The 16,346-nt window shown below is 40.8% G+C and overlaps 1 protein-coding gene across 4 annotated transcripts in view; it reads right to left on the bottom strand.

Moving 5' to 3' along the window:
• Positions 1-16,346, bottom strand: part of gatb (glutamyl-tRNA(Gln) amidotransferase, subunit B) — a 53,102-nt gene that overhangs the window by 1,704 nt on the left and 35,052 nt on the right. For all 4 annotated transcript variants that reach the window (XM_080192899.1, XM_080192908.1, XM_080192918.1 and 1 more), the window contains 2 exons: positions 6,702-6,780; positions 1,101-1,235 (listed from right to left, as the gene is read on the bottom strand). In XM_080192899.1, coding sequence (XP_080049025.1) covers positions 1,101-1,235; positions 6,702-6,780 — 214 coding nt within the window. The remainder of the gene's footprint in view (positions 1-1,100; positions 1,236-6,701; positions 6,781-16,346) is intronic.

Raw genomic sequence — 16,346 nt, 5'->3', positions numbered from 1 at the left:
TTAGGGGAAGCAAATAAATTGTGTGACTATCACACTTGTTCCATATTCAAACTGTTCCTTTTTTATTTGCTCTGATGACTGCTGTTCAAGCTACATGATGCTTATGATGGGGGGATTCAGAAACTAATCTTCATTTTTCTTCTCAGAGTCTGGCAAGAGAATACTACATTAGTGGCACCATATAAATGCAAGTTTCTACTGCTTCCTGGTTAAGTATGAATATAATCTAAAGGAAGATAACACTGGGGGGAAAAAACCATTTAAGTCAGGCAGGGCCGAAGTCTCAACTCCACAATAGCGAATGAAGCTGCACTTGGTTACTTGGAACCTCCTTCCATAAATTAAATAAGTATCACCATGAGGTAAATGGACCTGAAATAGTAAAATGAAGGAACAGCAGGTCTTTCAAGCCTTCATACCTGCCCTATCAATTTGTTGGCCGTGGCAACTCTTTTTAATCTTACTCCTCACATTTTCATATCCTTTTACTGTCTTTGCCTCCCAGTATGTGTTTCCTTTCAAATATTTCAATGTGTATGTTAGGAATGAGAAATCATTACTTTCTAGAAATCTTAGAAGCATTAACATATAAAATATACTCAAACTAGAAGCAGGAGTAGGCATTCAGCCCTTTATTTTGCTCATGACTAATCATCAAATTTAATATCCTGATCCTCCCTTCCCCCATACAACTTTAACTCCAAGAGCTACATCTAGTTTAGTTTGAAATCACACAACATTTTCATCTGAACTACTTTTTGTGGTATGGAATTCTAGACGTTCACCACCCTCCGGGTGAAGAAATTTTTCTTCAGTTCTAAATATTTTACCCCTTATCCTTAATTAAATATTGTAACTGTATTTTAGCAATAGGATAATATTAAATGATCTATTTAACATTGTGTTTAAAAAAAAATCCTTTCAATATTTCATTACCTTCTACTCACAAAAATACGTTACTGAATGAAATACAACTGATTTTACTAAGGAAACATTAATAAGAAAGAACTATTGTAACTTGCAGCAATTATTTGCTAGATTTTCCTCAGACTGACAGGTAAACTTCTGAAAAGGCAGCAGTATTTGTTGGAATAGCTTACCTCTGCAGGGTGATCTTCAATAACAGATTGACAAATCTGTTCTAGTTTTTTATGATCTTGGATCAGTCCCAATTCTTTTTGTTCAACTATCTGGACTGCAGTTTTCCCTTCTCCCTTCCACAGTTCAGCAAATACCTACCAAACCAATTCAGAATCAGAAGAAAGATATATTACAGCCCAAGTCACTTATGAAATTGCTGTAAATGCATAATTTACCAAATCAGCTAATCAGGTGATTCAATACATTATACAATTCTTTATCCTATGATTTTTAGAATTGGTGTAGATGCCCCAATACTATGATAGTGATAACATACTGTATATAGCTAGCATACTTTTATAGCATACATTTTTTAATGTTATTCAATGCCATAGTATCAAGATCCCTATAGTTTTGCACCTTTATCTAATCAATAGCTGAACGCATTCAGAACAAGCTGATATTAGATTTGATACCCCAATTGGGCTGTTATTTTATACCAGATGAGGAGACAAGAGGCAGTGCTAAAGAATCAATTTGGGTGCTTATTTCTACAAGATTAAAGGACAAAGGCATGGTGGTAACATTGCTGAATTAATAATCCAGAGATAGAGGCTAATACTCTAGGGACACTTAAAGGAAAGACGTCTTTCGTCCTTGCCTGGTTTGGCCAACGTGTGACAACCCACACCGTCAGCAATGTGACTGGCCCTTAACTTCCTTCTGGAATAGCTAAGTGAGCCACTCAATTTTACAAAAATTACACAGAAAAAGCGAAGAGAAAAAACGGATACAATGCATGGCATCGACCTGGGTACCGGATACAACAATGGGCACAGCTTGTCAGGTTGTCCCTACAAATTCCTCCTCTCAAACATCTGGGGACTTGTACCAGAAATGGGACAACTGCCCCACAATGTGTTGAGCAACAGCCTGACAGTCATACAGACAAAACCACAGGTGAAATTTTACCTCCCAAATTTTAAGTGAATAATTTATGTAAAAACTGGAGTAAATCACACTTGTTTTTTCAGTGGGAGTTTAAAGAAAAATCTCCCACACACTGTGCACTGCAGAGTGCCCCTGCATAAATTCCATTAAAAATCAGGAGGTGGGGCCTATCCCCATGGAATGGGCCAGCAGCATAGCGCTGAGATTTGTGCATGCACAGTAACCCTGTCTACTGGCCTCCCAATTCCTGGACAACTCCATGACCCTTGCACTGCCGACCCTCCACTCCCATAAACACGCCCGGGCTCAGCCCTGAACGTCGCCCCAATTCCCCGGAGCCTCCACAGGTAAATTCCCATTTTTGTCCCGAATCAGCCCTACTCCTCCATTTACCACGTTTTTATGGTTTATATGCCTTTCAAAGACTTTAGGATTCCCCTTTATATTGGCTGCCAGTCCTTTCTCATAATCCCTCTTTGTTCCTCTAATGTGCTTCTTCACCTCCCCTCTGAACCTTCTGCATTCTTCTTGGTTCTCAAATGTATTTTTTTACCTGATTCCTGTCATTTTCTTCTTTATCTTAATTTCTACCTCAGAGAGCTCTGGTTTCCCTCCATTGACTGTGTCTAAACCATTTCTGTTTTGATGATAGCCCATGGTTCAACTACAGTTTTTCCTGCCAACCTTTCATTTCAGTCTAACAGGCCCAGCTCCGTTCTTGCCCCACTGAAGTTGGCTCTCATCCAGTTAATTATTTTTACTCTAGGTCTCCTATTACCCTTTTCTGTTATCATCTTAAACTTACAATACGATGATCAGTCTCCTAAATGCTCCCCCACTGACACTTGATCTACTTGTTCCAGCTCATTTCCAAGAACCAGATCCAACAATGCCTCCTTTCTTACTGAACTGGACACAAGCTGCTGTAGAAAATCTTCCTGAACACAATCTAGAAACTTTTGCCCATCTCCACCCTTTATCACTGTCCCTGTCTTCATCTGGGCAATTAAAGATCCCATTATAACTACTCTATAATGTTTGCATCTTTATTTCCATGCAGATTTGTCTTTCTACATCCTTTCAATAGATGGTAGTCTATTATAGACTACACTAAACAATGCAATTGCACTCTCATTCTTCCTTAGCTCTAGTCAAATTGATTCAGTCCTCTGGGACGCACACTTGCAATGCTCCCCTTGACCAATGCTGCCACTCCTTCTCCTTCCCTTCCTTTCCTATCTTTTCTGAACACCTTGTACCCAGGGATATTTAACATCCATCCTGCCCTTCCTTGAGCGAAATCTTTGTTATTGCCACAACACAATCTACACCTATAACGGTAACCCTGATTTAGAAGTCATTACTTTCTCCCTTTCTTCAACTCCACTGATTAGTATTCTCTCAACCAGTGCTTTCTGTCTATCCCAATATTTTGTGCATTCTGGTATTCCTCTTTAATATTTCTCCATTGTTACCCAACACCGTTGCCAAGTCAAAGCCCTCCCAACAGCGCTAGCAAAATCCCCCACAATGAACTAGTCCCAGCTCTGTTCAGGTGCAAACTGCCTGGCTTGTACAGGTGCCATCTCCCTCTGAGCTATCTCAGTCCAAGAAATCTAAAGCCTCCCTCCATGCACCATCTTTCCAGTCACACATTAATTTGCTTTTTCCTTCTATTCCTGTACTCATTTGCACAAGGCACTGGGCAATCGGAAATTACTACATTTGAGGTCTTGCTTGCCAAATTTTGATTGCAGGACTCCTTCCTACCGAAGTCGTTGATAGCAGTAGTTAGCACTGCTGCTTCACAGCTCCAGGGACCTGGGTTCGATTCCCAGTTTGGGACACTGTGTGTGGAGTTTGCACATTCTCCTCGTGTCTGTGTGGATTTCCTCCGGGTGCTCCGGTTTCCTCCCACAGTCCAAAGATGTGCGGGTTAGGTTGATTGGCTATGCTAAAATTGCCCCTTAGTGTCCTGACATGTGTAGGTTAGAGGGATTAGTAGCTAAAATATGTAGGGATATGGAGATAGGGCCTGGGTGCGATTGTGGTTGGTGCAGACTCAATGGGCCGAATCACCTCTTTCTGTATTGTAGGGTTTCTCTGATTTCTATATTGATGTGAGCCATGATCTCTGGTTGTTCACCCTCCCCAGAAGAATATCCCATAGCCACTCTGTAATATCCTTGTTCCTGGCCCCAGGAAGGCAACATACCACATTGGAGTCACATCTATGGTACGTTTGTCTATTTCCATAACTAAAGAATCCCCTATCAGTATTGTTCTTTCTTTCTTCCCTCCTGTACAGTTGAGCCGCTGGTGGTGCCACAAACCTTACTCTGACTGCACTCATCTAAGGAGCCAGCTTCCAAAACAGAAAACAAATTTCAAAGCTGGATTCTAGGGGACTCCTGCAGTACCTGCTTTGTTCTTTTGTACACCTGGTGTCATTTGCTCCTTCTCTGCCTCCAGACCCTTAAGCAGTCCCTTTCATTTATGAGTGCTGGTCGAAATTAAACAACCAACTGGAGAAGTCAGTTCCACAAATCATCCTCAAATTTGGTGTGCTCCTCATCAGTGCAAAAGAAAAGGCTGAAGCATTTGGACCCATCTTTAGCCACAAATAATCTCACCTTGCCCTCCTTCTAATGTCCCTACCATCTCAGATACCAGTCTTAAGTCATTCAATTCACTACACATAATATCAAGATATGGTTAAAGACATTGGCACATTGTGGACCCTGAGAACATCCCAGTAGTACTGAAGAATTTGCCCAGCTACTAGTCAAGTTGTTCTAGTACATCTACAACACTGGCATCTACTTGACCATGAAAATTTACCCAGTAATGTTGTCCACAAAAAGCAGGACAAATTCAATCTAGCCAGTTACCACCCCATCAGTCTATTCTTGATTAGCATAGTGATGGAAGACGTCACTGACATTGCAATCAAGTGGCACTTAGTTAGCAGCAACGTTATGCTCAGTTTGTGTTTCACCAGGGCCACTCAGCTCCAGACCTCAGTACAGCTTGGGTCCAAATAGGGACAAAAGAGCTGAATTCAAGAGACAAGGTAGATAGTCAATACCTTTTCCCAAAGGTAGGGGAGTCTAAAACTAGACAGCGTAGGTTTAAGGTGAGAGGGGAGAGATACAGAAGTGTCCAGAGGGGCAATTTTTTCACAGAGAGGGTGGTGAGCATCTGGAACAAGCTGCCAGAGGTAGTTGTAGAGGTGGGTACAGTTTTATCTTTTAAAAAGCATTTAGATAGTTACATAGATGAGATGGGTATAGAGGGATATAGGCTAAATGCTCCAAGAGGGATTAGCTTAGGGGTTTTAAAAAAAAAGGGTGGCATGAACAAGTTGGGTCAAAGGGCCTGTTTCCGTGTTGTAAACCTCTATGACTCTATGAGGTCAGACATTAAGGTAGCATTTGAGCCGCTGTTGTATCAAGGAGTCCTCACAAGTGATTTGATATACTGATTTGTGTCATATCTAGCAACATGGGAGATAGCTATAGCTGTTGGGGGTCAATTATCTCGGCCTCAGGACATTTCTTGCAGGAGTTCCTCAGGGCTGTTCTAGGCCCAGGCAGCTCGTTCCATCAATGAACTTCTCTCCATCATAATGTCAGAATTGAGAATGTTCGCTCATGACTGCATTATGCTCAGTACCATGTATGGTCCTCAGAAATGAAGCAGTCTGTGTTCACGTGCAGCAAGACTTCAACAATATTCACACAATTCACACAAGCTTCAGCTGACAAGAGGCAACTAATTCACATGACACAAATGCTAGGCAAGAATTATCTCCAACAAGAATGAATCTAACCATCTCTCCATAACATTCAAAGGCATTAACATCTTTGAATCCCATACCATCAACATCCGAGAGGGATTACCAAGGATCAGAAACTTAACTGGACCAGCCCTAAAAATACCATGACTACAAAGGCTGGGAAGTCAGAGTCTGGGAACTCTGCCCCAACATCTACAAGGCACAAGTCAGGAATATGATGGAATACCCTCCATTTGCCTGGATGACTACAGCTCCAATACTCAAGATACTTGATATCATCCAGAACAACTTCTACACCCCATTTTAGACATTCGCTCTCTCCACCAACAACATTGGTGTTAATTCACCTACACAAAATGCACTCCAACAACTCGCCAAACCTCCAAACTGGTAATTAGCATCACCTGAGAACAGGACGACAGGCATATGGGAACACCACTACCTGCAAGTTCCTCTCCAAACCACACCATCCTGACCTGAAGCCATATCACCGTTCCTTCACTGTTATTGGGTCAAAAGCCTCAAATTCCCTTCCTAACAGTGCAGTAAGTGTACCTACACTAGATAAATTTAATGGTTCAAGAAAACAGCTTACCGGCACTTAAGGGCAATTAGGGGTGAGAAACAAATACTGGCTTGGCCAGCAAAGTTTACATCCGGAAATGTATTAAAAAAAAATGCACATTTGTAAGAGAAGGATTATACTTGACTCAGATTCCCATCACAACAAATTAAACTGCTGATATGTAAATAAAAAGGTAATATCAAAAATTTAGTAATAGATTTTAGTTATAAATGGCATTATAAAGCTCTGTGCATGATTATTTCATACAAAAATAAACCTTTTCAGTAGAAATTGGTGTTTACTCACTTGCTTTGCTACAGATGAAGATATAAATCCTCTCTCCAAGAGGTTCAGCAGCTCTGACAAAGCAGAGGGGCTAATAGGGCTAAAAGATGATGTGCAGAAATTAAATGCTAAAGTCAACTGTAGATTAAAAAATCCATTAATGGCATTTAAGAAAATAAACATTGTATTAATTTTACACAATCAAAATAGCAACACAAAGTGTAAAAAGCAGTGGCACAGAAATCCTATACAGAATTCCAAACACAGATAAGTTATACTGAGATGAGGATTTCTAATTGGACTGAAAACTAAATTGAATTTTAATCAAAGCAGGGAAAAGATGAGTTGGGAAATCTTCCCTTATTGGTTTATTCCCAAAACTGAGTCCTAAACACAAGTTCAAGACAGAAACTCATCTCAGTCTGGTGCTTTCCAGAAAATCACCAGGGTAGCCTCAAAGAGTAGCTGTTTTTCCTTCCAGCAATTAAAATTCAAGTAATCAAATAGTTCTAATCTCTTTAGGTGCCTTGCTGGTCATCTAGCTAAAGACATATGACTGTTTGGAAAAGGTAGTTTTTGCTCGCAGTCCAAAGCGAACTTATAATCATTAAAAAACCCAGGTCAGTTCCAAGAAAATGTCCAAATATCCTTCCAATTTTTAAAGAGCCATAGTTCTTAGAGATATGTATTCATAACGTATCTTTCTCAGTCCACAATCTGTTCTTCGCTTTTTCACAAGCCCTTTTAATTTTACACCATTTTTCATTTTCCTTCTAAATCAAAGTTATTTAATTGCACATGTACATGTACATATACTTTTTGGAATTCCTTGGTAAATTTATTTGCTAACATCTGTTAATTATCAGGAACAGTGGTGCAGTGGTAATATAACTGAGCTACGAATCCAGAGGTCTGGACTAGTGTTCTGGAGATAGGAGTTCAAATCCCACCACAGCAGTTGAAATTGAACTGGAACTTAAATTCAATGAACTGGATTAAAAAGTTGATCTCAGTAATGATGACCATGAAAATACCAGATTATCGTGAAACCCATTTGATTTATTAAAGTCCTTTAGGAAAGGAAATGTGCTGTCCTTACCTTGTCTGGCCTACATGTGACTGTAGATCTCGCTTCCACATGCCCAGCTTTTGTTTCATTTTAGCAACTCACTCCTTTCAGCTTCTAACACACGCCCTGGTCCATCTGGACCATATTCCCAGTACCTTAAGCATTTTGACCAGACAGTGAAGGGGATAAGATATCGCTCAACCCAGTGCCCAAAGTTCAAACATCACTCTACCACAATTTACTTTTTCATCCGAGGCCAGTTCAAACTGGCTGCAAAATGTTGTTATCAGCTTGTGCATTGGCAGTGGATCGAGCAGAAAGCAATGGCCTCGTCCACGTACAGGGAGATTTTGACTTGAATGTCTCCATTGCCTAAGATGGTCACTCCTCTTATGCCTGAATCCTTCCTGATGGTCTCAGCATAAGAGTTTTATGCAACACACAAGCAGGACAGGAGAGAGGACAATCCTGCCTGATTCCAGATTTGACTGGCAAGCATTCAGATTTATGCTGAGATGCTACCTGTCCCCAGTGTTGTGAAGGATTAATCTGGCCATGCTGCTGCAGAACACTCCAAGTGGTTGGACCGTGCTGTACCACCTGTCCTCATAGAAAGTCCATTAGGCATAGATCTGAATGGAACGTTCAAGAGGCCCTGGAGGAAAAGGAGATGGTGGATCCTGTTGGATGGTTCCCTAAGCAAACAAAGTCATTTGGCAGAATGTCTCATCACCAGGACTTTCAAACAAGAACTAGCTTGGTTGGTGGGAAGTAAGGCCTTCATATCCTTCCTACATACCTGGAGCCTCACTCTATCCATCTATTACCCTAAGACAACTTTGGTGAGCAACAGACCTCATTATGGATTATGCCTATGCAAAGAAGGTCTGGAGATGAGGTGGAGTTTTTGTTGCAGTTCATCCTGAGCAGCTCCGTGATGCAAGATGTTGTGCTCTTTGGGCTGTTCCCAGCAACACACACTGAGTCAAACATCAGCTGTTGCTAGAGGATCAGCAACTGGGTGAAAGACGCTCTTTGGTCTGTCTGAAACCTTTCAGTCTTCCAGTGCAAAGAGACGTCCCCAACTGACTGTTAGAGACTGGCACATTTCAAAGCCCAGGACTATGTGCTGAGAGATGCACTAAAGCTTTGGGCAGTGACTGCGGCGGCACAATGGGGTAAGGTCGCTGTCTAGAATCTTCCAGCCATAATACACCAAGAAAAGAGAAATTGTATAGACCCCCACCACCCCGGACTGTATGACTCACTTTGAATGCATACAGTGAATATTACATGTATCACAATTGTACTGAAGCACCTCAGAATGCAACATGATCTGTGCAATAAGCTTGAATATTATTGCATTTTGTGTGATGGCTATTTTGAAATGTTTGTAATATTCTTTCAGATATTTTATGAATAAAGAATATGTTTGTAAAGAAAAGGGACTGATACGGTTGACTCTTAATTGCCCTTTGAAATGGCCTAATAAGTCATTCAACTGTATAAAACTGCTACAGAAAAGTTTGAAGATAAAATGGGACGCATCACCCAGCATCAACGTAGGCAGTGGCTATATCAAAGGCACACTCTCCCAATTGGCTGCAAAGTCCCCCCTAATATGGGCTGGGGACTTGTGCCAGAATTGGGAGAGCAGTCCCACAGCCTAATAAAACAACATGACATAGCTGGACTCACAGAATTATAAATTATAGACAATTTTCCAGGCTCCTCCATCCCCGGGTATGTCTTGGACAAACGCACCAGAGGTTCCAACACAGTAACATTCATGTATGAGGCAGTAGCCCTGGGAATTCATAACATTGACTCTGAATCCCATGAACCCTCAAGGCATAATGTCAAACATGCAAAGGGCCTTCCTGCTGATTACCACCAACCACTCTCACAAATCTGTACTACGCCATGTTGTAAACAACTTGGAAGAAGCACTCACAGTAGTAAGGGCGCAGAATGTATTTTGGGTGGGAAACTTTAATGTTCCATCACCAAGAGTGGCTTGGTAACATAACTATCGACCAAGGTGGCTGACTCCATAAAGAAATATCTGCCCGACTGCGCCTGCAATAGGTGAACAGGGGAAAAACCTACTTGACATTGTCCTCACCAACTGACCGGTAGCGGACATCCACACAATATTGTGAGGAGTAACCACCACAGAGCCATTGTGGGGACAAATTCCTTCTTCACACTGATGATACACTCCCATCATGTTGTTTGGCACTATCTCCATATTAAATAGGATACATTCAAAATAAGTGCAGTTGCTCAAAACTGGGCATCCATAAGCCAGTGTTAGTCACCAGCAACAGTATTGTATTTCACCACAATCTGTAACCGTGTGTCAATTGTGACTCAGTTAGTTGTACACTCGCCTCTGAGTAAAGGGCTCTGGGTTCTGAGCACCATAAATCATCAGCAAACTATCCCCATTTCTCAACTTATGATGGAGGGTAGGTCATCGATGTAGCACCTGAATATGGTTGAACTTAGACACAATTTGCAATATCCTGGGGTTAAGGTGATTGGCCCCCAACAGTCATAGCCGTTTTCCATATGACTCCAACCAGTGAAGAATTTCACCATGATTCCTATTCACTTTAATTTTGGTAGGGCTTTTTGATATCACTTTCAAACAAATGCTACCTTATTGTCAAGGGCAGTCGCTCTCATCTCAGCTCGAGTTCAGCTCTTATGTCCATATTTGAAACAAGGTTATAGTGGCATCAGGAGCTGAGTAGCCCTGATGGTACCAAAAATTAATATTGGTTAGCAATTTTCCATCTCTACATTAACAGGAGAAACCACCAGCAAAGCAGAAAATGGCAGATGGTCATTAGAACAACTTATTTTTAATTTGTTTAACGTGCAAAATGTATTGTGTATTTACCCAGTCTTTCCATATTATGATGAAAACAATACCCGACTTAGTAAATTATCTCTTTCTATGAAACAGCCATTCTTCCCTTTCAGAAAATTCAAATCTTTTCTTTCAATGTAAGCAGCAGAGCAGAAGAATAAGGGACGCAGCTGTCTTCATCAGTGAAGACACAGCTTCTCCATCACCAATGTCACTCTGAAATTAGCTGACAGTAGGCATTTTTACAAAAGGAAATTATCCATGCTGGGCCTCTGTTTTTTATTCAAAAGGTTGCTACATTTTCCCAAGTCAAGAACATGCACGACAATCTGAGCAAGATTGTAGTTCACGGCCTGATCTTTGCCCATCATATTCCTATCACTTCGACTCCTCAATTATTGGGTTATTCTCTTTTGTATCTTTACATTAACCCTTTCAATAGCCATAATATCCATTTTGTACTGTGACTATCAGACAAAATGCACTTTGTGTAGTCACACCAGTGATATATTTTGACTCAAATTGATCTTTAACGTCACAACGTTTCATTTGCTTTACTCACTGTCACCAATCATGGGAATTGGAAGTGCTGGGTCTTTTATTTTCTATCCAGATTATTTCCTTTACACTCAAGTAAGATCCATCCTGAGCTTTTCATTTCCATGTGACTATTCTGCATTTCTCTACTATAAATTTAATCTATAAAGTGATGGCACAACTCACACATATATCCATATTGTCCCACAGCTTATTCTGATCAGTTTTGGAGTCAACCACCTATGAGAGCTTTGTTTAAGAACGTAAGAACATAAGAAATAGGAGCAGGAATAGGCCATCTAGCCCTTCGAGCCTGCCCCGCCATTCAATAAGACCATGGCTGATCTGAACTGGATCAGTTCCACTTTCCCACTGATGTGAGAAAGTGGAACTGATCTACTTCAGATCAGCCATGCTCTTATTGAATGGCGGGGCAGGCTCGAAGGGCTAGATGGCCTACTCCTGTTCCTATTTCTTGTGTTCTTAAACAAAGCTCTCATAGGTGGTTGACTCCAAAACTGATCACTTTGTTGTTTCAACTGCAAAGGTAGCTGGTGTCTTTGTGATTCCTAGTCCATGTCATTTATAAAGATTAGGTTCCAAAACAATCTTGGGGGCCTTCATTGGTAGCATTCTCTGAGCCAAAGACAATTCCTGTATCTCCACACTGGGTTCCATTGATCAACCAATTAGATATCCATTGCAAATTATTTCCACTGATGTCTACCTTCTTTATTTTCAGTAAGTAGTCTCACAACTCCAGGTTAAAGTCCAACAGGTTTATTTGGTAGCACGAGCTTTCGGAGCATTGCCCCTTCATCAGGTGAGTGAAGACTTCAGTTCACAAACAGAGCATATACAGACACAAACTCAATTACAAGATAATGGTTGGAATGTGAGTCTTAACTGGTAGTCAAATCTTTTCAGGTGCAGACAACGTGACTGGAGAGAGCGCTAAGCACAGGTTAAAGAGGTGTGAATTGTCTCCAGCCAGGACACTTAATGAGATTTTGCAAGCCAGGCAAGTCGTGGGGGTTACTGATCCAGTTTGATTGACAAGACTGGGTGGGATATTGAAATGTTCAGAGCATAATAATTTTACCTTGCAATATTAGCTCAGAGAGGACATCCAATTCTCATTGACTGTGACTCCTTCTAATGCGTGCATTAGCAAATAAATTCCTTTTCATTCTTTAACTGTATATTGTCTTTCGCAGTCTATGTATTGGTTGAGTGAGGTCAACGAATACAGGACAACCCAGGGGACACCTCCGAAATTCCTCATAAAGGCAGTAACACATCCTGTTTCTTAGATGTTACAATCTCCATAGAAAAACCTGAATATACTATTCAAAAGCTACTAAAGAACAACACCAGACACTGCAAAAGAGGCAACATCATACATCATGTTTAACCAGACAAAAAAACCTGCTTAACTGTTGTAGGCCAAAGACTCAAATCCATAACCATCTGGATAAAAGGTTCCATTACTCCCATTACTAGACAGTACCTACAAGACCTTTTAAGTTGCAATACTGAAATATTAAAATAATTTGTGCCAGTGTATAGAAATACACAACTCCACTCACATCAGCCGTAATGAGGGGAAAGTAAATTTTCTCTTTAGTTCTGAAATAACTAATACAAACTTCTTAATTGGAGCTGCACTGAAACTTTGTTTACGCAAAACTATTCACTGCATTTTGATTCAGTATCAGCTGAATAAATGACACAAGTTTCCCCAGAGTGTGCCACTGATTCTGATTTCCAAAGTACAAAGCCCACATCTAGTTTCCTCCACATAATGTAGAATAGGATGTAAACAATTACACGAAACACAAATTAAGAAGCACACACAATACATATGCACAATACAATTCACAAAATAAAGTAAGCAAAGGCTCAGAAAAATGCAGCTAATAAGATGGCATTACAGAGCCACACTGCCTTTGCTACATGTTTGCCTAAACTCAGTATTTATAGAAGCTGCCACTTTGCTGCAGTTACAAGGAGCCTATATACATCCTTGTTTACAGACTTAATTCATTTTTCTAATGGCATTATAAACCTTTGCTGTTGATTTTGATATCCAAATCTTCTTTTCATCTTCCTGTTTTTCACTTTTACTGGTTGTTTTGGCACCCTTTACCGCTCTTTGTAACAATAATATATAAAAGGAGAGACAGGAATCACCAAATCCCCACAGTGCAGGAGGCTATTCATGGAATAGAAAGCAAATTATTGACCTGGTTGGGAAATTGGCTGAGGGTAGGGATAATGGGCAGGTGTTAAAGGCAATAGGCAAAATTGGTAGGATAGGGTTTGTGTCCTGCTAGGATCTGTGTTGGGGCCTCAATTATTCAGCATATTCATTAATAACTTATAATAGGATCCAACTTTGCTGATGACACAAAGATAAACATCATTGCAAGCAGGTATGGATGGAAACACAACTTTACAAAGAAATATTGATAATTAAGTGAATGGGCAAAACTAGCAAATGGATTTCAATTAGATAAATGTGAGATCATTCACTGTGGGCTGAAAAAGGATAGAACAGGGTACTTTCTTAATTAAAAATAACTAGAAACAGTAGCAGTCCAGAGAGACTTGGGGGGCCCAGTTACTTAAACAATTGAAAAGAACAGGAACAGAAAATAATGGAAGAGGCTAATGTGTCTAGAGAACTAGAATACAAGGAGGAAGAAATTATGCTTCAGCTATATAAAAGTCTGGTTAGACTCATCTGGACAGTTGTTTGCTCTGTAGCTTGAGCAATTCCAGGCTCTTAGGAAGGATATATTGGGTGAGATATTACCAGCTTGCCATACCAGTTAATCAGTGTGGTGAGCCTGGAAAATTGCTCGGAAAGCCAGAAGAATATTCACAGTATCAACCCATGGCAACTTCAGAGGATTGGAGGTGATTGAAACCCTCAGGTTGATGGAGACACAGATAGAGTGCCCAATTGGGAACCATAAGTGAGCCAGGGCACTGCCAAGGATGGGCCTGAGTGGTGCTATGAGGGTGGGGGTGTGCGTGTGTGCGAAAATCAACCAAAGCTCTGCAGCTGGTTTCCCTGACATACTTAGGCTCCAATCCATCCATCCTCTCCCACACCAGAACAAAGCTCCCAGAGTGTGAGCTATTTTCTGACTTTTATGAAACATTGTGTATTTTTTTTGGGAAGATTCCATCCATTGCTTTTGCGAGGGGCATAGCATAGGTCTATGAGAATGATATGACCCCACGGTTTAAGCTATGAGGGATAACTCAACAAACCGAGGTTGTATTTCCTGGAATTCAGAAGGTTAAGGGGAGATGTGATCAAAGTTTTCAAGATATTAAGGAGAACAGTTGGGGGAGGTAGGGAAAAATATTTTCATTGGTTGGGAACTAACATAATTTGAGCCAGACCTGTTAGGAATAAAATTAGGAAACACTTCTTCATGCAAAGAATGATAGAAGTCTAGATTTTGTTTTGCAATTAATAATTGATGCTATATCAATTGCTAAATTCAAAATTAAAGTCGAGTATTTATTAATCAATGATCTTAAGGAATGTGGGGCAAAGACTGGTATACAATATGTCGCAGGTTAGACATAAATCACTGAACAGGATTGTGGGAAAAAGGCAGAAAAGTGGAGTTAAGGCGAGATGGAGATCAGCCATGATCATATAGAATGGCAGAGTGGGCTTGAAGAGCTGAATTGCCTACTCTCGCTCCTAATTCCTATGTTTCTAATAGCAGAACAGGCTCAAGGGGATACGTGGCCCACTCCTGTTCCTATTTTCTTAATACGGATTATACAAGGATTTGTTCTGCGTTTACACAGATGTCTATGTTTGTACAAGGTCTCTAACATAAGTTACATAGTTTGAAACATTTTCAATATTCCACTTCACTTCAGATAATGCCTTCTCCCATCCTATTATAATCCTATGCACCAGGGAGACCAAATGCAGACTGGCTGACCACTTTGCAGAACACCTCCAAACAGTCCACAATTGTGACCCCAAGTTATCAATTTCCTCTTTTTAATTTTCAACATTACTCCAACTCTGATCTAACTGTTCTCAGCTTCTTGCAATGTTTCAGTGAAACTCAAAGCAAGTTCAAGGAACAGCAGCTCACCTTTCGATTGGGTACTTCACTGCCCTGGGGACTGAACACCAAGTTCAACAATTACAGTTTGCATTCTCTGCCCATTTTGTTTCATTTACCTTAATTGTAGTTTTCCACCCACTGTGGTGGACAGGGCTCTCAACTGTGTCTGACTGCTCTCACCCACTCTCCTTTCTCCCAGAATCAGGATAGGGTCCCCCTTGTCCTCACTTTTCACCCCACCAGCTTCCACATTCAAAGGATCATCCTCTGCCAATTCTATCATGATGCCACCATTAAATACATTTGCCTCTCACTCCCCCTGTTGGCAATCCACAGGGACCATTCCCTCCAGGACACCCTGGTCCATTCCTCCATCACACACACCTCACTCACAGCATCTTCCCATGCAATTCAGAAGGTGCAACACTATACTTTTAGCTCCTCCCTGCTCACCATCCCAGGGCCCAAACATTTTTCAGGTGAAGCAGCACTTCACTTGCACCTTCTTTAATCTGGTCTACTGCATTTGCTGCTCCCAATGCAGTCTACTCTACTTCGGAGAGGCCAAACGTAGACTGGGTGATCACATTATAGAATGCTTTCAGTCTGTTCACAAGCAGGATCCAGACCTTCCTGTTGTTTGCCATTTCAACACACATGTCCTTCCTTGGTCTGTTGCAATGTTCCAGTAAAGTCCAATGCAAACTGGGGGACCAGCACCTCATCTTCCAATTAGGCACTTCACAGCCCTCTGGACTGAACACTGAGTTCAACAACTTCACAACATGAATTCAGTCCTCAACCCTATTTCCATTTATTTTATATTTTTTATCCTATTAATCTATTTTTATTACTTTTTATTTTTATTATATATTTTAAATTTTAATTTCTTCCATCATTTCATTTGTTCACTTCTAAATCTTGCTTTCCATCTTGCTCCCCACTTCCCTGCCTCACTAGGGCTATCTGCCACATTCCTCAGATTGTCCTTTGACACTCTTGTACCATTGTTCTGCCATTTACACATTCTGACCTCTTAATGAACATATAAGCACCATTCTCAATCTTTACTA

This window comes from Carcharhinus amblyrhynchos, chromosome 1 (genome assembly GCF_965287045.1).
Source record: "Carcharhinus amblyrhynchos chromosome 1, sCarAmb.v2.hapA, whole genome shotgun sequence".
In the NCBI taxonomy this organism is placed as follows: Eukaryota; Metazoa; Chordata; class Chondrichthyes; order Carcharhiniformes; family Carcharhinidae; genus Carcharhinus; species Carcharhinus amblyrhynchos.
Note: the sequence above shows the minus strand (reverse complement) of the source record. Positions and strands in the feature narration are given on the sequence as shown.